The sequence below is a fragment of the Gopherus evgoodei genome, chromosome 5 (assembly GCF_007399415.2).
Source record: "Gopherus evgoodei ecotype Sinaloan lineage chromosome 5, rGopEvg1_v1.p, whole genome shotgun sequence".
Classification (NCBI taxonomy): Eukaryota; Metazoa; Chordata; order Testudines; family Testudinidae; genus Gopherus; species Gopherus evgoodei.
The window spans coordinates 43,528,942-43,555,757 of record NC_044326.1 but is presented as its reverse complement, the minus strand read 5'-3'; the positions used below and the strand labels follow the sequence as shown (position 1 = coordinate 43,555,757).

Sequence of the window (26,816 nt, the reverse complement as noted above, 5' to 3'; positions counted from 1 at the left end):
ACCTATAACGTGGTAAGATTTTTTGGCTCCCAAGGGCAGTGTTATATCGAGGTAGAGGTGTATATAAATACGATCATATTTTGAACATAGTATATACAGTATCAGAGGGGTAGCCGTGTTAGTCTGGATCTGTAAAAGCAGCAAAGAGTCCTGTGGCACCTTATAGACTAACAGACGTTTTGGCGCACGAGCTTTCGTGGGTGAATACCCACTTCGTCGGATGCATCCGACGAAGTGGGTATTCACCCACGAAAGCTCATGCTCCAAAACGTCTGTTAGTCTATAAGGTGCCACAGGACTCTTTGCTGCTTTTATAGTATCAGAATATAGCACACAGTACATAGTGTACATCACATTTGAAGTAAACCACATAGTTATGTAGTTGCCTATTTTATATCAAGTTTTCCATTAAACTCTTGTGTCATATTTGAACTTGAATACTACATTTTGCCCACAGAGATGATGTGATAAATTGTTAAATCACAATCCATATGATCACATCACACAGGGTGTGTAGAAGGACAATACAGCAGGGTCCTAATCCAAAACCCACTAGGGAATACCACTTAAGTTTGTTTGTCAAGAATATTGTTACAAAGAGTACTTTTGAAGCTCTAACATTTCCCAGGGTTTATATTAGCCATGTCTCCTCCTCAAAGTAGTTACATACTATTCCAAAATAATACATAAATATTTGCCTTCTTAATGTAATGAACTCCTAAAATACTTACACTTAATTCAATAAAGTTTGTCCAGAATAATGCAGGAAACTGCCATCTCTGTCACAAGGTGTATTAAAGAATCCTGTGGCACCTTATAGACTAACAGACGTTTTGGAGCATGAGTTTTCGTGGGTGAATACCCACTTCCTCAGATGCATGTGCATCTGTGGCACATGCATCTGAGGAAGTGGGTATTCACCCACGAAAGCTCATGCTCCAAAACGTCTGTTAGTCTATAAGGTGCCACAGGATTCTTTGCTGCTTTTACAGATCCAGACTAACACGGCTACCCTCTGATACTTGACAAGGTGTATTGTAGCATATGTGAAACTGAGGAGGCAATATTGATATTGCATTGGAATATCATTTCTGCACAGCAAAAAATACTACATTATATCATTATAGATGGCTTAATTATGGAAAACATGAAAAGTAGAAGTCAGCCTTACAAATGAACTTGATTGCAGGTAGACGCTGCATTATGTTTACTTAGGCATTTTTTACATCCTGCTTTATATTATTCATGCCATTATTTGGCTGGCCTATGCAGGTGTGTTTCTTAGAATGAGTTTTCTGCCTCAGAATGTACAAGCATTGGACAAAGAACCAGAAATATAGAGGCTTTGAGCAAAAAACTAGCTGCTGGAAGCTGCTGCAAACCCATTCTAAGTGAGGAAGATTAAATGGGTGATTTTTATTCATTTAAGTATTTAACGATATCCCCAATTTTAGCTTATTAGGCCTTGACAAGAGTTTGCACCAATACTCGTGTGGGTCTTGAGTGTTGCTGGTAGTGCTGTGGATGTCAGTTGCGGGGCAAGTGGTTTTTAAAGGTATGTTGTGAAGGCTTCTGTATTGCACATTCTGTTATTAGGTGCTTTGGGGCCATTTGCACATCAACAATATAGGCTTATTAGAACATCCTCAGAACTCCTGTTTGGTCTCTTTGGGTCCCACTGCATTTAAATCACTTACGCTCATTTTGAACACCAGGAAATTATAGATTCTTGCTATGCCCATTTTCTGATCTTTTTGAGTCAACAACTTATAACAATGTAAGTGAGAACAAATTTTGACTGCTTTTTTTATATGCCAAATTAGACCTGGTGTAAACAGGTGTCCTTCCACTCATGCTACTCAAAATGTAGTTAGTGCACCGTAGGCCTACATATCCATAAGAATTAGGGCAGTTGATTAATTGCAGTTAACTTGCGTGATTAACTAAAAAATATTAATCGCAATTAAAAAAATTAATAGCGATTAATCTCAGTTTTAAATCACACTGTTAAACAGAATACCAGTTGAAATGTATTAGATATTTTGGATGTTTTTCTACATTTTTATAGATGTATTGTATTGTGTTGTAACTGAAATCAAAGTGTATATTTTTATTACAAATATTTTCACTGTAAAAATGATAAACAAAAGAAATAGTATTTTTCATTTCACCTCATACAAGTACTATAGTGCAATCTTTGCCATGAAAGTGCAACTTACAAATGTAGAATTTTTTTTGTTACATAACTGCACTCAAAAACAAAACAATGTAAAACTTCAGAGCCTACAAGTATACTCAGTCCTACTTCTTGTTCAGCTAATATCTAAGACAAACAAGTTTGTTTACATTTACAGGAGATAATACTGCCCTCTTCTTATTTACAATGTCACCAGAAAGTGAGAACAGGCATTTGCATGGCACATTAGTTATTGACATTGCTAGGTATTTATATGCCAGATATGCTAAACATTCGTATGCCCCTTCATGCTTTGGACACCATTCCAGAGGACATGCTTCCATGCTGATGACGCTCATTAAAAAGATAATGCATTAATTAAATTTGTGACTCAACTACTTGGGGAGAAGCGTATGTCCCATGCTCTGTTTTACCCGCATTCTGCCATATATATTTCATGTTGTAGCAGTCTCGGATGATGACCCAGCATGTTGTTCCTTTTAAGAACACTTTCACAGCAGATTTGACAAAACGCAAAGAAGGTACCAATGTGAGATTTCTAAAGATAGCTACAGCACTCGACCCAAGGTTTAAGAACCAGAAGTGCCTTCCAAAATCTGAGAGGGACTAGGTGTGGAGCATGCTTTCAGAAGTCTTAGAAGAGCAACACTCCGAATTACATAAACGGAAATCAACCTTCCGCTGGTGGCATCTGACTCAGTGCTTGGCTACACTGGAGAGTTGCAGCGCTGTAAACCCACCACCAGCGTGGCAACTTACTCACCGTCCACACTTGCAAGGCACATACAGCACTGCATCTCCCTGGCTACAGTGCTGGTTGTACTCTTGCTCTGCCTCGGGTATAAGGATTGCAGCGCTGGTGATGCAGCGCTGCTCCGCAAGTGTGGCCACCAAAAAAGCTGTAATTGGCCTCCGAGGTATTCAGAGGTATCCCAGAATGCCTGTTCAGCCACTCTGCTCATCAGTTTGCATTCTACAGCCCTGGCCTCAGGTGACCCGCCCTTTAAATGCCCTGGGAATTTTAAAAATCCCCTTCCTGTTTGCTCAGCCAGGTGTGGAGTAGAATCAGTCGGTGAATCTTTCCAGGTGACCATGCCTCCACGAGCCAAACGAGCCCCAGCATGCAGCAATGGCGAGTTGATGGACCTCATCAGTGTTTCGGGGGAGGAAACTGTGCAGTCAAAGCTGTGCTCCGGCCATAGGAATTACGATACCTATGGGCAGATCTCAAGGGCCATGCTGGAAAGGGGCCATGACCGGAACGCAGTGCAGTGCAAGGTTAAAGTAAAGGAGCTGCGGAGTGCCTATTGCAAAGCGAGGGAAACCACCGCTCAGGTGCTGCCCCCACGACCTGCCATTTTTACAAGGAGCTGGACGCGATACTAGGGGGTGACCCCACTGCCAATCCGATGACCACAATGACAGTTCAGAGCGGGGAAAGGAGGGGGAGGTGGGGGGGAGGAAACTGAGAGTGAGGGTACTGGGGTGGGAGGAGACACCCCGGAGTCCCAGGAGGCATGCAGCCAGGAGCTCTTCTCAAGCCAGGAGGAAGGTAGCCAGTCGCAGCAGCTGGAACTTGTTGGTGAAGAAGAAGCAGAGGAGCAGGTTCCCGGTAAGCAACTTTTATTTTCAGGATGGAAATGTTTCGGGAGAGGAGGGGGGGGTTATGGCTGCATGCATGCATGCCTAGATGTGGAGTAGCCCATTGATGTGGTCTATCACGTCGCGGTAATCGGCCTCGGTAATTTCTTCAAAAGTTCCTGCCAGAGCGTGGGCAATGCGCTTGCGCAAGTTTATAGGGAGAGCCACTGTGGTCCTTGTCCCAATCAGGCTAACGCGTCTGCGCCACTGTGCCGCGGGGGGTGGGGAGACCATTGCTGCACACAGGCAAGCTGCATAGGGGCCAGGGCAGAATCCGCATTGCTGTAGAAGACCCTCCCTTGCTTCCCAGGTGACCTGCAGCAGCGAGATATCTTCCAGGATAAACTCCTGTGGAAAATGTTGGGAGAGTGTTCACTGTAGGTGTCCCCTGCAGCAGTTTGCTTTCCCCAACGCACAGAAACCCCAGCACAGCCCTGAAGCAATCATTCCCCCTTCACAGGTGACCCGCAGCAGCGAGATGGCTTCCAGGATTAATTAACTCCTGCACCCATTCCCCCTTACTCACTATTTCTTCGCTGCTGTGTGTTCTGTGTGCTCTGTTTGGTATGTGGAAAGCATGCTAAAGTGAGACTGTAAACCCCTTCACTGTGATTATACACAATGCTGCCTCTCTGTTAAATGTTTCAATTTTTGTCTTTCTAATAACAGTGTCCTTGAATTCTCGACTGGCTGTATCAGAGACTGCTGAGAGGCTACAAAAACCTGAGGAAGAAGCCACGGAAAAGCAAAAAAGATATGGTGAAAGCAGTTATGAATCAGTCTGCCAGAGAGAGTAAAAAAATGCAGGAATGGAGGGGAAAAATGCAGCACTGGAGGGAAAGAGAAAGCAGGAGAAAGCCAGTGGCTAAGAAGAAAAACACGAAGCAGCTGATAAGCATCCTGGCGCACCAAATGGACTGTATCCAGTCACTCGTAGCCATGCAGGCAGAGCACTACCGTGCTAACTCCCCCTCCCCCGGTCCCAAAGCTCTTTCCCTTGTGCCCCAATGTCAGCTCAAAACCCCCTTCTCCAGCATCCAAGTTCTTACCACCACCAGCTGCCCCCAACACCTGTACGTTCACCTACCAGCCCTGAGAACTACGACCCTTACTCTCTGCACTCAACCCCCATCAACATGCAGCATTTTCATCCTGAAGTGCAGCAGTCATTGCACAGCACTCAAGGCAGGACATATTCAAACCTCTGACTGTACAGTTCACCACTCTACCCCCCTGCCCTTTTAGTTATTTTCTTTTCAATAAATGAATTCTTGGCTTTTAAAACAGTTTTTTTAATTGCAGAAAGTGAAAGATACCGTAGCCCAGGAAAAAAAACAGGCACTGCAAATCATTGTAACCACTGCACTTCGCTCCCGTGCAAGGCACCAAACATTACTGTTGGCTTTCAACCTCAAATTCCTCCCTCAAGGCATCCCTAATCCTTGTAGCTCTGTGCTGGGCCTCTCTAGTAGCCCTGCTCTATGGCTGTGCAAATTCAGCCTCCAAGCGTTGAACCTCGGATGTCCATTCCTCACTGAATGTTTCACCCTTCCCTTCACAAATATTATGGAGGGTACAGCACGCGGATATAATCGCAGGGATGCTGCTTTCCCCCAAGTCTAGCTTCCCATAAAGAGATCTCCAGTGTCCTTTTAAACGGCCAAAGGCACACTCCACAGTCATTCGCCACCGGCTCAGCCTGTAGTTGAACCAGTCCTTGCTCCTGTCAAGCTTCTCTGTATATGGTTTCATGAGCCAAGGCATTAAAGAGTAAGCGGGGTCTCCAAGGATCACAATGGGCATTTCGACGTTCCCTACTGTCATCTTCCGGTCTGGGAAAAAAGTCCCGGCCTGCATCTTCCTGAACAGGCCACTGTCCCGAAAGATGCATGCATCAGTCACCTTTCCAGGCCAACCTGTGTAAATGTCAATGAAACGCCCACAGTGATCCACAACCACCTGGAGAATCATAGAGAAATACCCCTTCCGAGTAATGTACTCGGACACTAGGTGGGGTGGTGCCAGAATAGGAATATGCGTCCCATCTATCGCCCCTCCACAGTTAGCGAAACCCATTTGTGCAAAGCCATCCACAATGTCCTGCATGTTCCCCAGAGTCACGGTTCTTCTTAGCAGGATGTGATTAATGGCCCTGCAAACTTGCATCAACACGATTCCAGCGGTCGACTTTCCCACTCCAACCTGGTTCGCGACTGATCGGTAGCTGTCTGGAGTTGCCAGCTTCCAGATTGCAATAGCCACCCGCTTCTCCACCAGCAGGGCAGCTCTCAATCTCGTGTCCTTGCGCCGCAGGGTGGGGGCGAGCTCCTCACACAGTCCCATGAAAGTGGCTTTTCTCATCCGAAAGTTCTGCAGCCACTGCTCGTCATTCCAAACTTCCATGACGATGTGATCCCACCACTCAGTGCTTGTTTCCCGAGCCCAAAAGTGGTGTTCCACGGTGCTGAGAATTTCCCTGAATGCCACAAGCAATTTAGTGTCATACGCGTCAGGCGACTCGATATCATCGTCGGACTCCTCACTGTCATTTTGGAGCTGAAGGAATAGCTCAACTGCCAAATGTGATGTGCTGGCGACCCTCACCAGTAAAGTCCTCAGCAGCTCGGGCTCCATTTCCCACAGAAATCGTGCTGCACAGAAACCGTTGGGAGACTCACAATGGCGCCAAACATGGACGGAAAAACAGTGACTGCTGGGATGTGAAGCGATGCACCACGGGGCGTTGGGACAGGAAGCGGAATGACCTGCACCCTTCCGTCCCCTTCCCACAACGCCAAAATGGGACGAGGTGCTCTGTGGGATAGCTGCCCACAATGCACCACTCCGAACAGCGCTGCAAATGTGGCCACACTGCAGTGCTTTCCCTACATAGCTGTATGAAGACAGCTGTAACTCCCAGCACTGCACACCTCCAAGTGTAGCCAAGCCCTCAGATAATGAAAATGAACATGCATCGGTCCGCACTGCTTTGGATTGTTATCAAGCAGAATTGTCATCAGCATGGATGCATTTCCCCTGGAATGGTGGTTGAAGATGAAGGGACATATGACTCTTTAGCGCATCTGGCACGTAAATATCTTGCAATGCCCGCTACAACAGTGCCATGCAAATGCCTGTTCTCACTTTCAGGTGACACTGTAAACAAGAAGCAGGCAGCATTATCTCCTGCAAATGTAAACAAACTTGTTTGTCTGAGTGATTGGCTGAACAAAAAGTAGAACTGAGTGGACCTGCAGGCTCCAAGATATTACATTGTTTTATTTTTGAATGCAGTTATTTTTGTACATAATTCTACATTTGTAAGTTCAACTTTCATCACAGAGATTGTATTACAGTACTTGTATTAGGTGAATTGAAAAATACTTTTTTTACAGTGCAAATACTTGTAATGAAAAATAAATATAAAGTGAGCACTCTACACTTTGTATTCTTTGTTGTAATTGAAATCAATATATTTGAAAACATAGAAAACATCCAAAATATAGAATACCATTTATTTAAATTATTGTTTAATAATGCAGTTAATTGTGATTATTTTTTTTTCAATCGCTTGACAGCCCTACAAAAAAAACCATAGAACAATGGGGAACATTTTACAATTGGAAAAATAATTATTTCTTTATTGGGATTGTCTCCCAAAGTGGATAGATTTCTCCAGACATTCATACATAAACCCTGAGAAATTAACAGAAGTATTATTAGATGATCATCCCCACAAGAAATACTATTACTCATTTTCAGTACTCTCAATTTACCTGGATAAGGATAAACACTGTGATACCTATTACTCAGAAACTGGAGGCTAGGTTTTTAATATATATTTAATTGCTTACTGGGTTTTCCTCATTAGTTTCCTGTGAGTCTATAAATTTTACTTTACAGAACCTTTCTTTATTATTTATATATAAAACCACAAATTAGTGACAAACTGATGGTATGTTAAGTAGTTTCTGAGGTTCCTTTTGACCTAATAGATGACAGGATACTGGATACTCTTATATGTAGGGCCCTACCAAATTTGTGGCCATGAAAAAGCATCATGGACCATAAAATGTGGTCTTCCCCATGAAATCTGGTTATTGTAAGGGGGTCACAGTATTGCCAACCTTACTTCTGCACTGCCCCAGAGCTGGATGCCTGGTGGCTGCTGGGTGGATGCTCAGCTTTGAAGGTAGCACCAATTCCAGCAGCAGGGCAGAGGTGAGTGTGGCATGGTATTGGGGTGGGAGGGTCACTTTGGAGGGAGGCAGGCAGAGCTGGCCTTTAGGGTGGGCTCCATGGGCAACTGCCCAAGGTGCTGTGGTCATGGGGGTGCCGTGAACTGGGCAGGGGCGGGGCTTCGTGCACCCCAGCTGGGAGCTCGTACTGTGCAACAGACTACAGCTGTTAGTCCTGACCAGGCAGGGGAGGGATGAAACCTCCTCTTCTCCAGTATGCGCTGCTCCCAGGACCAAGTCAGACCAACCTCAGTGAACCTCTCCTAGCTGCAGGGAGCTCTACTGCTTCTGGCTGGAAGCCCAGCTCTGAAGGCAGTGCCAGCACCAGCAGCAGCGCGGAAGGGTGGCAATACTGCAACCCCCCCTACAATAGCCTTGTGAGTCTTTTGGGTTGGGATCCCCACAGTTACAAGTCTGTGAAGTTTCAGATTTAAATATCTGAAACCATGAAATTTAAGATTTAAAAAATCCCATGATTGTGAAATTTACCAAAATGGACCATGAATTTGGTAGAGCTGGAGAGGGCTGGGGGAGTTCTCTCTCCCCACTGCAGTCCAGGGGCAGCCTGCACCCCCGAAACCCTCATCCCCAGCCAAAGCCCTCACCCTCCAGAAATCCCAACCCTCTGCCCCAGCCCTGAGCCCCCTCTCACAATCTGAACCCCTCAGCCCACCCCCACCACATGAATTTTGTTATGTGCACCAATATAACAATTCATTCCACATATGGATATAAAAAATTAGAGGGAACACGGTGGCACAATCTGGTCCCTGAAGATGACTGTATTCTCTAGATGATGGTCCATATTCTGCTCTCTCTCAGACTACAGAAAAGCTTCTGATATTAATGGAGTTACACTGCTGTAAACCTGTCAAGTGAGAGCAGTATCATGCCCAGTAGAGTTATTCTAGATTTACATTGGTATAACATATTACGTATGATTAAATATGGTCCTCTAGCTCTGTCCTTTATGATCGTTCCTTAATTAAAATCCTAGACAAGGGTTGAAGTAGCTGTCTTGAACAACAGTGCCTATATTAAGGAAAAATTGTCAGACCTCGCTATACTCCCTGCATATGACTATTTGAAATTAACTAACATAACAGCAACAAATGCAATTATTTCTACCACCTTCAGTCTATTTAAATCTTATTGGGACCTATACATTGCAAATGCTTTTGTTACACTTGAACGCATGCCATGTCTCAAGAATTATTACTGTATATTTTTCAGCATAACAAAAATCAAGGAAATCAGATGAATGGCTTGTTTCAAGTTAAGAAATTTAGGTAATGTCCTCATACATACAATTATAGCATGGCCATCTCTTGTTCTGAAGAATTCTTTCAATGTCAAATATTTTAAAAGTTCCCCATGCAATACTTAGATATTAATTGCTACCTTCAGGGTATCTTTTCTACATGCCAATATTTCTCATGCATGAGGTATAATGAATTATAAAAGCTCATACCATGCTATCAGTTATGAAGTAGAACTCTTACTGAAGTTAATGAGAGTTCTTAAAAATCAGTCATGTGAGATGGAGTAGTTAAAAAAAAGAAACTTGATTACCAAACTTCTTACCAGACTTGCTTTTTGTGTGAATTTGTACAGTTTGTCATGAAGACAACGACATGTTTGCACTGTTGCTTAAACACGTACATTAATGCAAGTATCTCAAATTGGCACAGAATGAACAAGCTTCTTGGTAGTTCCAGTTTAGCAAAACACCATCCTATTCTTACACTGCAGAAACATCAAGTCAGTTTTCCAAGAATTTGAGATATGGAAATTGGGTGCTTTTTGGGAATAAACTGGATCCTGACAATGGTAATGTAGAAGAACAGGAGGAAAGAATCTTACAGGAAACAATGCGTATCATTAAGTACAATGAAATGTGTGCAGGACTGATTCATGCCACAGAAATAATTAAAATGTTCATATTTAATTTTAAAATTATTTCCTCATCTGCAACATATTTATCCGTGCTGATATCTACAAGAAGACCATAAATGTAGTCAAAGTTAGAATATTTTTTCCATCTCAGATGAAACTACAAAACAACTAGACTAAACTAAAGTTACAGGTGCTACAAATATTCCATGTTGCTCCTGGGCTAGAATTAAATATAGGATGCTATTTGAAGCAACCTTTACTACATTTTAATGCAGATATTTTTCTTTTATATATATTGCTAAGGCTGCTTTGCTGCAGCAACTGCACAAAAGGGTGTGAATGCTCCATTACAACGAATAAAAGATGAGGTGAGCACCATGGCAAGGTAAAAGTCTCACAAGCAGTACACATGGTTTATTTAATCCCTCTCTTACTGTTGTTACATGGGACTGAGACTGTTTCAGTGTTTAAAGACTGAAGCCCTGCTGGATGAGAAGCCTCAAGCCCTAATTAGCTGGCTTCACAGTGAGACAATCGTTAAACAGAAAGGTCAACCCACTACACTAGACAAGAGGGAGAAAGAAGCAACTCCACAGCTGTTACAGCTGCTCAGGGAGGAGAGTTTCTCTCTCTGTGCATTACATCTTCCCATTGCAAGCTGGGTCCTCACACCATGCTGAGGCTGAAGGGATTACTGGGGTGCAGGAGCCACAGAGGACTGACTTTCAGGCCACCATTTCATCTTCTTATGTAAAACAAAGTTGGAGGGTAGGAGTTCTCCCAGGTCAGATCGTTGCAGAGTGGTGATGTTCTTGTTTTTGATTGCTAAATATGTTGTAGTGCAAGTCACCCATCTAGCTGGAGAGCAAAGACTTTGTTGTTGTTTAACTTTGAAACAGAAAGTGATATAATAGGGATTGGAATCAATACCGTAACCGTGTATCTTTCAGTCCATAGTTTAATATAATGTAGAATCTGCACTTGGAAATTCCATCTTCCCTAACCATACTTGGAAACTATAATCAAATGTATGGAGCTCAAATCCCTTCCTACAAACCAAAAAGTGGAAGAAGGAAAGGACAGACTCTCAGTGGCATTGAATTTCTAAACCAAACAATGAAAGATATGCTCAGATGTATGAAGATCAGACTATCAGGAGCCAAGGTTTGTATGCAAATACTTGTGAAGATATAAAGCAACATTTAAACAGTTATTGTGTTAAGAAAGGAAATTATGTGCTGTGCCATGTTGTGATTCCCCCACCCCCCCAGACAGTAACAAGATGGACCTGCACCAAAACTGTCCATCCAAACAATCTGAACTTTGGGTAATGTGTACTTCTGGATACAAAGCAAACTCCTCTGCTGGACCCCTGAATAGGCTGAAACAAAACCCAGACTCTGTATATCCTTGAATTTTGCAGAAGTCTGGGTCTGGGCCCCAGGTTGGTGGCTCAGGCCCATCTCCAGTTACAACAGTGTTTGGAGGTGCAACTCTGATATTCTTTGAAAGTAAATAGCAAGTTTTCACAAGAAATAATGTTAGTTTTGAAAGCTGCCTTACACAATGTTGTCTTTAGAGTGCTAGGTTAATCTGAAAACCTTAAATTTTTCAAGCACAATTTTGTGACCTGTACAACATTATTAACTATTTAAAGTCTTAGAAATAGATTTCCCATCTCTCAAATGAGAAGGCTGTCAAAATTACCTAAGTATCTAGAGTTTTGTAATGCTGCTCATCACTCAGCCTCTTAGCATCTTCCATAATCAATAGCAATAGTGCAGTCCTAGTGGATTTCATGCAGTCTCTGGCTCTCTGTCTTCAGAGTAAAATATCTGATTGGGTTTTTTGTTTGGTGTTTTGTAGTTGATTTGCTTGATTGATATTTTTAGGGGAAGGTGTTTGGGGAGAACAAATAACACAAGTATGTAGGGACACAATTACATTCCAAGGCACAAAATGAGATCAGACTAGCTGGAGACATACAGGATAACAAGAAAACATTCTACAAATACATTAGAAGCAAGAGAAAGACAGGGTAGATCCGTTACTCAAGGGGGAAGGGGTGGGAACAATAACAGAAAATGTGGAAATGGCAGAGCCACTTAATGACTTTGTTTTGGTTTTCATCATGAAGGTTGGTGGTGATTGGACATCTAACAGTGAATGCCAGTGAAAATAAGGTAGGATCAGAGACTAAAATAGGAAAAGAACACATTAGATGTCTTCAAGTCAAGTCTAGCCTGATGAAATGCATCCTAGAATACTCAAGGAGCTAACTCAGGAGATATCTGAGCCATTAGCGATTATCTTTGAAAGGTCATGGAAGATGGGAGAGATTCCAGAAGACTGGAAAAGGGCAAATATATTGCCAAATCTATAAAAAGGGAAATAAGGACAACATGGGGAATTACAGACCGGTCAGCTTAACTTCTGTACCCAGAAAGATAATGGAGCAAATACTTAAGCAATCAGTTTGCAAACATCTAGAAAATAATAAGGTGATAAGTAACAGTCAGCATGGATTTGTCAAGAACAAATCATGTCAAACCAACCCGATAGCTTTCTTTGACAGGGTAACAAGCCTTGTGGATATGGGGGGAAGTGATAGCTGTGTGTATATCTTGACTTTAGTAAAGCTTTTGCTACTGTCTCACATGACTTTCTTATAAACCAACTAGGGAAACATAACCTAGATGGAGCTACTATAAGGGGGGTGTATAACTGGTTGGAAAACTGGTCCCAGAGACTAGTCGTCAGTGGTTCACAGTCATGCTGGAAGGGCATAATGAGTGGGGTCTCACAGGGATCAGTTCTGTTCAATATCTTCATCAATGCTTTAGATAAGGGTATAGAGAGTCCATGTATAAAGTTTGCAGATGATACCAAGATGGGAGAGGTTGCAAGTGCTTTGGAGGATAAGCTTATAATTCAAAATGATCTGGACAAACTGGAGAAATGGTCTGAAGTAAATAGGATGAAATTCAATAAGGACAAATGCAAAGTATTCCACTTAGGAAGGAACAATCAGTTGCACACATACAAAATGGGAAATGACTGCCTAGGAAGGGGTACTGCAGAAAGGAATCTCAGGGTCATAGTGGTCCACAAGCTAAATGAGTCAGCAGTGTAGCACTGTTGCAAAAAAAGCAAACATGATTCTGGAATGTATTAATAGAACTGTTATAAGCAAGACATGAGAAGAAATTATCAGGTCTACTCCGTGCTGATTAGGCCTCAACTGGAGTATTGCGTCCAGTTCTGGGCATCATATTTCAGGAAAGATGTGAACAAACTGGAGAAAGTCCAGAGAAGAGCAACAAAAATGATTAAAGGTCTAGAAAACATGACTTATGAGAGAAGAGTGAGAAAAATGGCTTTGTTTTGTCTGGAAAAGAGAAGATGGAGAGGAGACATGATAACAGTTTTCAAGTACATAGAAGGCTGTTACAAGACGGAGGGAGAAAAACTGTTCTTAACCACCAAGGATAGGACAAGAAGCAATAGGCTTAAATTGCAGCATGGGAAGTTTAGGTTGGATATTAGAAAAAAAAAATTTCCTGTCAGAGTAGTTAAGCATGGGAATAAATTTCCCAGGGAGGTTGTGGAATCTCCATCATTGCAGATTTTTAAGAGCAGATTACAGAACTCTCAGGTATGGTCTAAATAATACTTAGTCCTGCCACGAGTGCAGGGGCTGGACTAGATAACCTCTCGAGGTCCCTTCCAGTACTGTGATTCTATGATAGTCCCTCCCACCTCTCACTTTTCAGTTTCTTAACTTTCTCAAAGACATTCCTTTTATTTTTTTAATTGTGCAGAGCAGGGAAATGGTTAGTTTTTAGGCAATTTTGTTCATTCCTAAAGATGCAGGAGAACCAACAAAGCTGAGGAACTGAATATTTTGTAATTCTATAAAAGTCCCAAAACACCTTTTTGCTTTTCCAGTTGATCTTCTGCACTGCGTGCACTTAAAACACATCAGCAAAATCTGTTCAGCCTTTCTGGCATCAGTTAAACAAATATAAAACTTCTCATTGTTCCATTTGTAAATTTTTCAACATAGACCCAAATCCTTAGCCCAGTCACCAAGTTCAGTGAGCACTGAGCAGATGCACAGGAGGTCATGAGGAGCAATTCTCCCAACAGAGCATCTCCACAGCTGCCCCTACGGAAACTACTTTGGTCCAGTGCACCCTCTTCCACGGCTCAATGAGCACTTTCCACAATGGAAACAAGCACCAAAGGATCTGCACTGCCATGGATCCTTTCGTGCCACTTCTGGAACAGTCCTTCCCATCATGCTATTCAGGAAACTTACAGTTTACACAGAGCAAGGTTCTGCATTCTGCAGGAAGTGTACACACACCCAAAACCTTCCCCTCACCAACTGATGCAACAAAAACTCATCAATTCTGAAGCCGCAGAGGAGAGGGCCCCAGACACAAAAAACAGCAGGTTGAAACTTTTTCATTCAATTTTCTTAGACTGAGACCTGCATTGTATGGCAGGAATGCTGGATCTTATCAACCTCTGAGCCTCCTGAAATGGGCACTTGTTTCAAATTAGAGATTATTTTAAAAAAAGATTATTTGAAGTTTGCCACTATCTCAGAATCTGGGTCACTGAACTTTAAAAGTTCATAACTTTAAAACTACTCAACTGTTCTTCAAATGTACTTTGTTTTGTAGCTATTAGACACCTCACCTCAATAATAAATGCCACAAAAAAAACTGTAACAGATATAACTTCAGGTAACAGGAACTGACACTTAACGTAAAAAAGGTCTGAAATTGTTTCCACATCTCAACACCTCTCTTGTTATCTTGTGCACTTGAACATCTGTGTTTTCCTTTACACAAGAAATACATTCCTTCCAGATTACATAAAATTATCTTTATAAATAAGATAGTCCTATGATGCAATTCATATAAGACGAGACCATGTAGTATTTTGGGGAAGAAGCATAATGGACTAGAGCTAACTGCTTTAACAAGTATTTTCTTGACTTGTGTGTTTGATTATTCACTGATTTAATGGGTTTTTTTCCAAAAGGAAATCAACATTTCAAGTAAAAAGAAAGTAGTACAGAACACCATAATTAGAGCAATCATAATTCTCCATCAGTTGTGAGTTGCCAGCCTTATGCTCATTGGTGGCAGTAAATGTTCTATGGCATGTCCACAGAAATGCATATTCCATTTCATTTTCTCTGTCTTTCACACACAAGAGAGAAAATTTCTCAAAAACAGCAGACAAAGAAGTCCAAACATAGTAATGAAGATAAGACCCATTTCTGCAACTTTCTATCACAAGAGTATCCCTTTTCTACTCAATGGAACTAATCACCTGAATAAATACTATAATATCATGAGCAAAGTTGCAAATGTTTTTGGAATATTCAGTGTAAATGGAAAACATTTTAAATAGAATAATTCTAGCATTATATTATAAAAATAAGATATAACAATGTAATACAATGTAATGAAATCCCATTTTGGTCATCTTGCGAGAGACTGATAAAGTTTCAGGTGTTTAGTTTGATGTTAGCAAAGCCTCCAAAATCATTATATTAAATGATGTGTTACTTAACATTCTTATATGCACACATTATGGCTCCATAGTTAAGGTTACACTGATTTTTTTTCAAATAAGCGGGATTTCAGTATCCTTGTTAGAGGTGAAAATAAATGTTTGTCATTACAAATGTAACACAAATTACTTCCCTAGTACAGTACAAATTTCATTTTCTAGTGAAAGCAACTAAGGTCAGTAGGGCTCTGATCCAGCAACGCATATAAGCAGGTGCTTAACTTTAAACAAGCCTATAGTTCCCATTGACTTATGCGCTTTGCTAGATCAAGGCCTAGTTTAAGAGTTCAAAGAAGTTACAGCTGGTCTATTTTATGATCCCTGTAATTTATAAAACAAGGCTTGGAAGGATTAGATTTTTAATCAGTAAAATGTAGGTAAACATTGATTTCACCACATACACACAAACTGACGAAAAAATATTTCCATCAATAATAATTAAAATCTACAGATAGACAAGATTAGCAAAAATACTGCTTGAGAACTTATTAGAGTTTGATCTAAGGACATTTCTTTGTATATTTTGACATGTGATATTGACAATTTATGTTTTAACAGTTATAAACATTTAACTTTTTGAATCTCAGCATCTACTCTCATTCAATAATCATGTTCTTCCTAGAGTTCAGACCTAACTATTGTTATAGTTAATGTGAGCAATGTGTTAACAGAAGGAAGAGACACTGGAGTTAATACTGTTGATGTAAGTAAAAATTTACAGATTTATATTAAAAATTATATTAAAAAGCTGTAATTCTGTACAGATTTCTTCTACATAAAATTGTAAAATTTATTACAAATATTGAGAGAATTGAATTTACTCCCTTCAAAACAACAAAAATTCTTGATAAGATTGAGGTTAATATAAAACACCATTTTCTAACTTTTCCCCTTAGATACAGATATTTCTAATTAGATAATAATAAGGGATGTAATTTTATTTGACTCAGCATTTTAAAATTTAAAATTCTTGATTGATATAGGAAAAGTCTTTCTTTTTCAAATATAAAAGCAGCTTTAATTTGCTTTAGAAGACCAATCATAGAATCATAGACAATCATTTTCAACTACATTAAAAACGGTCAATTAATTAATATCAGCTACTTCAGAAACAAGGGTCACTATTAATAACTACTAGAGAAAAAATATTTTCACTTATCTAAGCTAGGAAAAAAAGTTTCTATAGATCATTATTGTTTCCAATTAGCCATGCCCATGATTGTTGTTTTCTGTTCAATTATTCAGTGTAACAGTGTTCAAGAAATATGAAAGGTAACATCTTTTCTAGCTATAAATAGAAACCATACAGCATATTATGGTAACTTGTGGTGTTTAGATGTGCTTGTAATTATTAGAACTGGGAGCACCGGCTGTTGGGAGTCTGAAAGGACAGGAAACAGGAAGGAGGGGGGAGGAGTTGAGGGGGCTGAGTGAGAGTTACAGAGGGTGCAGCAGCAGCAGCTTGGTATAGAGGTTTCCATTGTAAAAATAAAGTCTTGTTGAAGTTGTTAGTATCTTGCCTGGTTGATACAACATTTTGGCAATGAGGGTGGGATCTTCTGCCTCTGAACCCACCTGCACCCCTTCTGCAAAGCCCAAGTGAGCCTCCAATTGCTTTTACTGTCTGGATCCATATGTTTGAGACTTATCTGCTTGCAATGGAAAAGAGGAGACTAAGGGGGGATATGATGTGGAGAAAGTGGATAAGAAAAAGTTATTTACTTATTCCCATAATACAAGTGTAAGCAGAGTCAGGATGAGCTCTACTCTGACATTTGGTGGTGAATTGTGGCAAGTGTGTAAAAGAATTTCAGAGGCTGATCGTGTTTGCATAGGCACACCCACCCCACCTAGCATAGCCCACGGCAGCCTAAAATGGTTACTTTCACAGCTGTGGGATCCCCAATTTCTTTGTTATTGGGGCAGGAGGTATAAAGTGTTGTCACCCTGATTATGTAAATGAGGAACTATGAAACTGTTCTATGACAGAGTCTCACCATGAACTAAATAGCACTCGCTAGACAAGGGACATGGTTTCCAAAACCCAGTGAATGAAGAGAGAGTGGGGACAGGTATCTGTACCTGGTGGTGTGGGCCTCTTGTGTGAGCCAGAAGCACCAATTGCACCACCACCACTGTTGAATATCAGAATTGATTTTTGATTCCCTTAAGAATCTAGTTACAGGTTACTGAGCTGAACTCACTTTGGGCTGATGGTGCACCAGCACTGGGGCTCCCCTACTATGAGCTGAAATCACTAAGAGTTGAAATCACTAAAGAGCTAAAATTACTGAGCTGAGTGCTGTGCTAACTAGGGGGGAGCCTGAAGCTATACTGCAGAGCAGAGCAGCTGGCGAGGTGGAGCGGAGCGGAGCAGAGCAGTTTGAGGGGACAGTTGGAGTGCCCACGGAGTGAGTGGAGCTGAGTAGTCTGCAGGGATGGCTGGAGCAGATCACAGGACGCCTGGTGAAGCAGAGCAGCTGGCAGAGCGGAGAAGTTTGTGGGATGTTTGGAGTGGCCCACAGAGTAAGCGGAGCTGAGCAGTCTGTGGGGACAGCTGGAGTGGATCATGGGATGGCTGGTGGAGCAGAGCAGCTGGCAAAGCTGAGCGGAGCTGAGCAGTTTGTTGGGACGGCGGAAGCAGAACCCCACGGAGAGGCAGGGCAGTCGGCCCTGGACCATGTAAGGTGCTCCTTTCTACCCAGGTGGAGGGGGGGACACCCTGCAGATAGACTCTTGAACTCTGGGGCTGCACTGACCCGGGACAGAGATTTTTGGGTTGCGGGACTTTTGAGACTCTGGGTGATCTTTGGGTTGCTGGACTCTAGGGACATTTCGGATATTGGACTTTGGAGTCTTGGAGTGATTTTGAGATTGTTGGACTCAAGAACCCAGGGAAAAGGACATGGCCCAATTTCCTGGGGTGGGTCTTTGCTCATGGTTTGGTCTATGAACTCTAGTTGAGGTGTTTTCCGAATTTAATGCTATGTTGTTTATCTCATGTCATTAAACATTTTCTGCTACACCGAGACTGTGTGGTTGCGAGAGGGGAAGTATTGCCTCTTCGAGGCGCTCAGGGGTGTGTGTAAGATTTTCCCAGGTCACTGGGTGGGGGCTCGAGCTGGTTTTTCATTACGTTGTAGGAAGGGACCCCTATGTATTGAACCCGGCCCTTGCTGCTATCAATTCGGCCTGGCAGAAGGGTTACACAAGAACTAGGAGTCACCAAATGAAATTAATAGGCAGCAGGTTTAAAACAAATACAAGGAAGTTCTTCACGCAGCGCACAGTCAACTTGTGGAACTCTTTACCTGAGGAGGTTGTGAAGGCTAGGACTATAACAGCATTTAAAGGAGAACTGGATAAATTCATGGTGGTTAAGTCCTTTAATGGCTATTAACCAGGATGGGTAAGGAATGGTGTCCCTAGCCTCTGTTTGTCAGAGGATGTAGATGGATGGCAGGAGAGAGATCACTTGGTCATTGCCTGTTAGGAACACTCCCTCTCCGGCACCTGGCATTGGCCACTGTCAATAGACAGGATACTGGGCTAGATGGACCTTTGGTCTAACTCGGTACTGCCATTCTTAGGTTCAATCAGTGCTACAGAGATTTCTGAAGAAAGCATGCTCTGCTAATCCACTGCCTTGGAGCAGAAGGGCCGCATATATTTTACACTTTTCCCTTTGCAGATGATAAATATGAGACTTCACTCACTGCATTAAAGAACTTTTTTGTGCCAAAAGTGAATGTAGTAGCTAATCGCTACAGATTTCGCCAATGTGAGCAGAAATCAGGGGAGACTATAATGCAGTATATTGCTTCCCTGAGGAGTCTGATTGTAACTTGTGACTTTGGGAATATGGCAGATGAGATGGTTAGAGACCAGCTCATTGAGAAAACAACCATGCTTCATGTGAGAGAACGCTTACTTCCAGAACCACAACTTACACTAGAAAAAGCAATAACCATCGCTACTCAGATTGAGTCAGCTACAGCTGAAGCCAAAATAATGAGCAGAGATACAGAAAGCACAGTCCAGGCTGTGACTCCTTTGCAGAAAAGTTCACTATTGCTGCAGACAAACAATTACAAGAGGAAAACTAATAAAAAGCCACTGAATCAGCAAATGCAAAATACAGTAAAAGTATGCTTTCACTGTGGATCCCCGCAACATCTTGCAAGCTACAGAGGATATCCAGCAAAAGTAGCTCAGTGCAGTCATTGCAAAAAGATTGGGCATTTGCTAAAGTACGTCGGAGAAGCCAATTCAATCAACAGGTGCATGCAGTTACAATACCAGATGTTACTGTGCTGAGCGTGGACAAAATCACTACTGTACATATTCCAGAACAGATAAAGTGCACTGTAAACGTTTCCACCATACCATCAGGCAAATCACACTCTGTTCAGCTAATGTTGGACACTGGCGTCTGATGAAGTGGGCATTCACTCACGAAAGCTTATGCTCCAATACATCTGTTAGTCTTTAAGGTGCCACAGGACTCTTTGTTGCTTTTCACAGATCCAGACTAACATGGCTACCCCTCTGATAACTGGCTTAGCAGTATCTATACTACCTGATTCAATTTATTTGCATTACTTTAAAGATGTGCCTCTTACTGAACCCAAACTTCAGTTGGTGTGCTATTTGAAAAACCATATTCCAGTACATGACTCCCTGCCAGCAATAGTTACTTTTGGTGATTGCTGTGTAACTGCAGAGTTCTACATTGTCCACAAAGGTACTCCTATCCTTGGCAGAGATTTATTGGCTTCTTTAAATGTCAGGGTAGTTAATGGACGAAATTGATCTTCCTCAGCAAAGCACTCTTGCGGTACACACACCAGTTTCAGCTGGGACCCAACACCAGATTTAGGAGAAACTCGGCTGTGATTATGGGTTTCTGCATAAAATTAAAATGCAAAATAATGTGATGCCTGTACGACAGAAATTACAGCGCTTACCATTTTCAGTCAGGGAAGCTGTTTCAGAGGAACTTAAAAAACTTGTTCAAAATGACATTACTGAAGAGATTAATTCCTTGGAATGGGTTTCACCTATTGTGGTGACGCAGAAGGGTGGAGCCATTTGCCTTTGTGTGAACTTTAGGGAGCCAAATAAAGCTATTGTGACTGACAGCCATCCTCCTCCTCACATAGAGGATGTATTTGCAGAACTCCATGCAGAAAATATGTTTTCTACTCTGATTTGCTTTCCGATTTACTTCCCTGGAGTTTGAAACCTTTCTAGCAGAGAGGAACATTTTACACAGATCATCCCTATATTACCCTCAAGCCAATGGGGAAATTGAAACAGAAGTTTGAAAGAGAGTTTGCAAACAGCTAAACTGGAAGGGCGATAGTGGATACCCTTCACTACTGATTTCTTGCAAGCCTACCGAGCTACACAACATGCCACAACGCAAAGATCACCCGCAGAGTTACTGCATGGGAAACAGATGAATACTAAACTGAACATTGCTGGATTGTTAAAGGCACGACCTGATGCCCCAAATGAGGATGATGTGAGAAAAACAGTTGAACAGAACCAAGCAAAGCCTAAAGCTTTCACAGATAAGCGGCGGGATGCTAAGGAACCAAAGTTTGAGTGTGATTCCTTCGTTAGAATATGAAAACCTGGAATTTTATGCAAAGGGGACCATAAATTCACAGCTCCTCTTAAAATCAGAGAAGAAAGGACCTTCCACCCTATCGACTTTCTGATGGGCAGGTATGGAATGCTTCTTATCTTGCACCTGCCTATGCACCAAGAGGAGATTATGCCAACACCCAGTCTGCTTTGGATGACTTCACCATAGAATTAACACAACAAGACATTGCACTGGAACCGGGGCTTGAGAGACGGCCTGTCAGACCCAGACGACCACCTGTCTGGACTAAAGACTATGTCATGTAGTATCTACAGTGTTTCCAATGTAATATTTCTGCCAGTAGTATAGTATCTTGTTTCCTATTTGTTCCTGTGGTTAGAACAAGAATGTTCGTTTATTTTAATTGGGAGGGTTTCTTAAGAGAGGAGGGACTGTGGTGTTTAGATGTGCTTGTAATTATTAGAACTGGGAGCACTGGCTGTTGGGAGTCTGAAAGGACAGGAAACAGGAAGGAGGTGGGAAGAGTTGAGGAGGCTGAGTGATAGTTACAGAGGGTGCAGCAGCAGCTTGGTACAGAGGTTTTCACTGTAAAAATAAAGCCCTGTTAAAGTTGTTAGTAACTTGCCTGGTTGATACAACATAACTGTATTGTGGAGATGCCATAAGAGTTCCAGGGTTAAGGTTATATTGAAATTTGTAGTGAAAATAGGGAATAAACCCCTGATTCAGCAAAGTAATTAAGCATGTGTCCAACTTTAATAGACACTGGTAATTTAAGGGAACTACTTATGCCCCTTAAATTAAGTATATTGCTTATGGGCTTTGTTGGATTGGGACCAGAATAAAGAGTGGCCCAGATCCTTAAAGGTCTAATGGGTGTTGGAGTTTTGAGGGCATCTGAGGACCTGGGCCAGTGTCCCTAAGTTCGCAGCACTTACTATTTGACGGCTTGGCCTGCAAGGTCCTGTGAGATGCTGTTCACCAGTGATAGGCAACCTGCAGCCCTCAGGCCATGAGACAGTGTTTACATTGACTGTCCACAGACACGGCCACCCACAGCTCCCCATGGCCATGGTTCGCTGTTCCTGGCCAATGGGAGCTGCAGGAAGCGGCCACCAGCCCTGACCCTGTGGCCCGCGTCGCTTCCCGCAACGCTCATTGGCCGGCAACAGCAAACTGCGGCCACCAGGAGCTGAGGACGGTCAATGTAAACACTGTCTTGCAGCCCGCCAGCATATTACCCTGACAGGCTGGGTGTTGCCCCTGGGCCATAGGTTGCCCGCCACTGCTGTACACTTTCAACTGAAGTCAGTGGGAGTTGAGGCCGCTCAGCATGTTTCAGGAGTGTTCAGAACAGGGCAGATTTAGAGTTAGTGGGGCCCTGTGCACAGTTTATTTTTCAGGGCCCCCTCCTTGGGAACCAGCTAAGAAAAAGAACATTCTCTCTTATCTCCCCACCTCTGACAGTTTTTCATTCTTTTTTTCTTCCTTCTCCTCCTATATTATAAGTAATGGGAAGTAAATGAAAATAATGAGAGGTACCTTGATTGGCAAAAGGGGCTGGGGTGCAGAGGTCGGGCTCTGGGAGGGAGTTTGGATGCTGGGTAAGGGCTCTGGGCTTGGGCAGGGGGTTGGAATGTGGGTGGCGGTGAGGGGTGCAGCCTCTGGGCTAGGGCAGGGGTTGGGGTGCAGGAGAGGTGAGGAGTCGGGGTGTGGGAGGAAGTTTGGGTGGGGGCTCTGGGCTGGGGCATGGGAGGGAGTTAAGGAGGTGGCATTTACCTCGGGCGGCATGGCTCTCAAAGTGACAGGCACACATACACCCCTCCCCCCCGGCAGCGGCTCCTAGGCAGAGGAGCCAGGGGGTCTCTACATGCTCCTGCCCACTGATGCCACCCCCGTCCACAGGCACCACTCCCACAGCTCCCATTGGCCATAGTTCCCAGTCAATGGAAGCTGCGGAGTTCGCTTGGGGCGGGGGCAGTGCGTGAAGACACACACCCCCAGGGTCCGCAGGGACATGCCAGTCGCTCTGGGAGTGGCCCAGCATGGAGGGAGGGGGGCAGAGCGTGCAGGGAGCCGCCTTAACCCTGCTGCTGGCATGTCTCTGCGTGCCCCATGGAGGGGAGAGGGGGCAGTGGGTCTCCGTGAGCTTCCTAGGGCGGGGGCAGCAAGACAGGGGCGTGCAAAGACGTGCCAGCAGCTGGCCGTTTCCGGGAGTGGCATGGGGCCACCAGCCACAGCATGCAGGTAGCCTGCCTGCCTGAGCCCTGCTGCGCCGCCTGCCAGGACTTGGGGGCAGGTTGTCAGATGAGATATGTGCTGCATTTTGGGGGGATCCCCCTGTTGTTGGGGCCCCGTGCCACCACACGATTTGTTTCACGGTAAATCCACTCCTAGTTCAGAAATTAGAAAAGATCAAGCCCAGAGTTCACAAATGGATGTCATGAGAATTAATAAGTAAGGCTTTGAACCTACAAACACACACATAAGATCAGGTCCTAAATCTGTTAGCGAATTTGAAGCATTTTCAAATGGGTTCTTCTTCAAAATTATGTTTGTATTCACTTTTGGGGGGAGCTCTTTAGAAAATTCCTGATTTTATTAAGATATGAAAATAACTAACTTCTAGATTGAATCCAAGGCACAGGTGACTTTTTCCAGTTCATAATTTTTTTTAATTTATACGCACGGTTAGTAATCGTTATTTCTGTCTATGTCACAAGAACCATCAACAAATATTTGCATGAATGGATTTGTCATCAAGAGGATTCTCTAGACTCTAAAGCCAAGATTTTCCAAAGGGACTAGTGATTTTGGGTGCCTCAGCTTTAAAGGATTTTCCTGCCACACACGTTACCCTTCTCCAAATCAGTCTAGGTATCTCTAGTTGGGCACTCAAAATCATTAGTCACTATGGAAAACCTTGTCTCAGGCTTTCATTTAAAAAACAGAATGTATCTAGCCCTTACTGTTGTGAAGAAAAACTTGGAAATGTTAGCCAAAGTTAAATCAATACAATGTTGTCTTCCAGAGTCTGCAAACAGCCTGAAAGAAATCACTCTGACAGGGAAAACTGCCCCATTCATCTCAATATGGTTAGTAATTGAGATCTCAAAGTAACAATTTAAGGAACCAATCCTGCTAACTGTGAGATAGGGGCCTAAATATTAACTTTTTAAACTAATTGATTGCTGAGCTTTTTAACAGAAATATCTAGCTAATATGACAAATGGATGTGATGACAAACAGCTTTGATGACAAATATTATGAAGGTGTCACAATCAGAGTGACTCTATAGTTAAGAATACATTTACGCTTCCAGCAAGGTTTAAATTGGTCACTTATGCATGAATACAATTATGTATCTTCTCCATATTTGCAGCGCTTACTCTTTTGTATAGAATTAATATCTTGTAGATTTACATTCATTTTTTAAATACATCTCTACCTCGATATAACGCTGTCCTTGGGAGCCAAAAAATCTTACCGTGTTATAGGTGAATCCGTGTTATATTGAACTTGCTTTGATCCACCGGAGTGCGCAGCCCGGCACCTCCCTCTCCCCAGAGCACTGCTTTACCACGTTATAGCAGGTGACATTATATTGAGGTAGTAGTGTAGTTTAAGAATTATAAACATTTTTTAATGACTATTAGTTGAATTTTATTTTTGGGAATCTACCTTTAAGAATCCTTCCAGCAACAAAGTCTCCCAAATTTGAGAGTTGAAAATTGACTCATGCATTCAAAAAAGCTTGGAAAAAGTTACTATTGTGCCAATTTACTTTCTGTACTCTATTAGTCATAGCCACATGTCTATTTATGCTATGATATTTTTCATTTTTTTAAATCAAATTAATTTGTCATTTTAAGTGTGACTTTCAGTTTTCTGTTATGTGCATTGAAGGTGACAGTATTGTTGAATTAAATTAGCGTATTAGGGAAGGCATTAGGGGGTTGATGTGAATGAGCATGGTAAAATTAGTGTACTGTTTCTTGGCAAGCAGTAGGAATGTTTCCTTAATCTAGGATTTCCTTACTTTTACTGTTTGGATTTTTGTAAAGAAATAAACTTGAGCAACTTTAATTCTACAATTAACTACATTTATGAATGGGAATAACTCCTTCTCCTGAATGTATGCTAAATTCTTCAGCTCTAAAGGCAGAATATTTTGTACTTCTAAGAATGGGCTGCTTAATTGTTTCAAGGACTTCTAATAAAGAGCCTGATGCTGCAGTGTTTTTAAACCAAGGCTGTAGACTTCAGTGGAAACTCTTCCTTTTAAATAGACAAGGATTAAGATCAAATTATTGTGTTAACTTTAGTCCTCTGCTCTCAGAAATACCTATAGAATTTAAGAATTTCTCTATTTCAGACTAATCACTGTGTATGACCTACACTTAATTGCAATATATACATAGCCGGTGATACTGTGCTTTTAGTTTCTGTGTATTACTCTTCAGGAATGGGGCTGTAACAAAATCTTGAGTATATCACAGCCTATATTTATGTGAAATGGCCCGTTTCCTAAAATCAGAGCTAAACTTCAGATAACCTAGGGCGGTGAAAAACACGATCCAGCAACTTAGGTGCAAGACTGTTCTTGGATATTTAGTTCTCGCAGCTGCCTCTTGTTTCAGCTTTCACCCTTAAAAATAACAGCTCCCAGCTGGCTGTGCCCGCCTTAGTGCCCTTTCCAGGCAAGCCCCTCAAGCAGAGACATGGGCAAAGTACCAACTTCTGCCAACACCACCCGGTGCAGAACAGCTGGGAGCTTGCCAAGGCCCCACGGACTTGTTCTCAGTTGTGATCTAAGGGGCCAGTCTGGCAATACCCGGCATCAGTGTGTGTGTGCGGAGTGCATGGAGGCCCCGGGGGAGCCCGCTGGAGCCGCGCCTGGCAGCCCCGGGAAGGAAGGGCGCGGGGCTCCAGAGCCAGGGGCACCCCGGGTCGCCCGCGGGGTGAAAGGCGGCCAGTGACCGGGCCAACGCGCGCGGGCGAGTTACCTTCGGGGTTGGCGCTGATGAAGACCCGGACGCTCCTGCCGCTGGGCGCTAGGTGAGACGGCAGAGCCGAGAGGTTCCCGGAGAAAGCCGCCCGCCGGAGCGCCGAGTCCCGCGGACAGGGCAGCCGGCCGCCCGCTCCCGCCGGCCACATCTCCCGCCGCCGCCTGCTCGGCTCCGCAGTGCTCCGCAGGAGAAGCTCCGAGGCAGCCGCAGTCCCCCCTCCCACCCCGGGCTCACAGAAGTCCCCGGCCCGCAGTGGCAGCAGGAGCAGCCGCGCTCGCCACCTGCTCGCTGGGAGCGGCCATACGGGCTCCCCGGCTCCTCTTCTGCCACCGCCGCCTCTTCTTCCTCCTGTGTCCTCAGAGCAGCACCGGGCGGCAGCGGGAGGTCATCGGCGACAGCGGCAGCTGGGCTTGAGTCTCCTCCGGCCCGGGAACGTGCAAGCAGGAGGGCACCCCACGGCCGAGGCAGCAGGAGGGGCTGCAGAAGCAGGTGGCGGGTGGAAACAAACTTTATGCACGAATCTCTTCCCGGCTCGCTGCTGGGCGTTCAGCGATGACTCCACATTCCCGGCCCCATCACCTAGCGAGCGCCAGCGATGGTGCAGCACAGCAGAGCTCGGCTACTGCGGC

The 26,816-nt window shown here is 43.3% G+C and overlaps 1 protein-coding gene across 1 annotated transcript in view; it reads right to left on the bottom strand.

The window, feature by feature from the left end:
• NWD2 (NACHT and WD repeat domain containing 2) overlaps positions 1–26,335 on the bottom strand; it is a 157,622-nt gene extending 131,287 nt beyond the window's left edge. Inside the window, exon 1 of the mRNA XM_030564545.1 lies at positions 26,185–26,335. Coding sequence (XP_030420405.1) covers positions 26,185–26,335 — 151 coding nt within the window. The remainder of the gene's footprint in view (positions 1–26,184) is intronic.
• Positions 26,336–26,816: the final 481 nt, after the last annotated feature.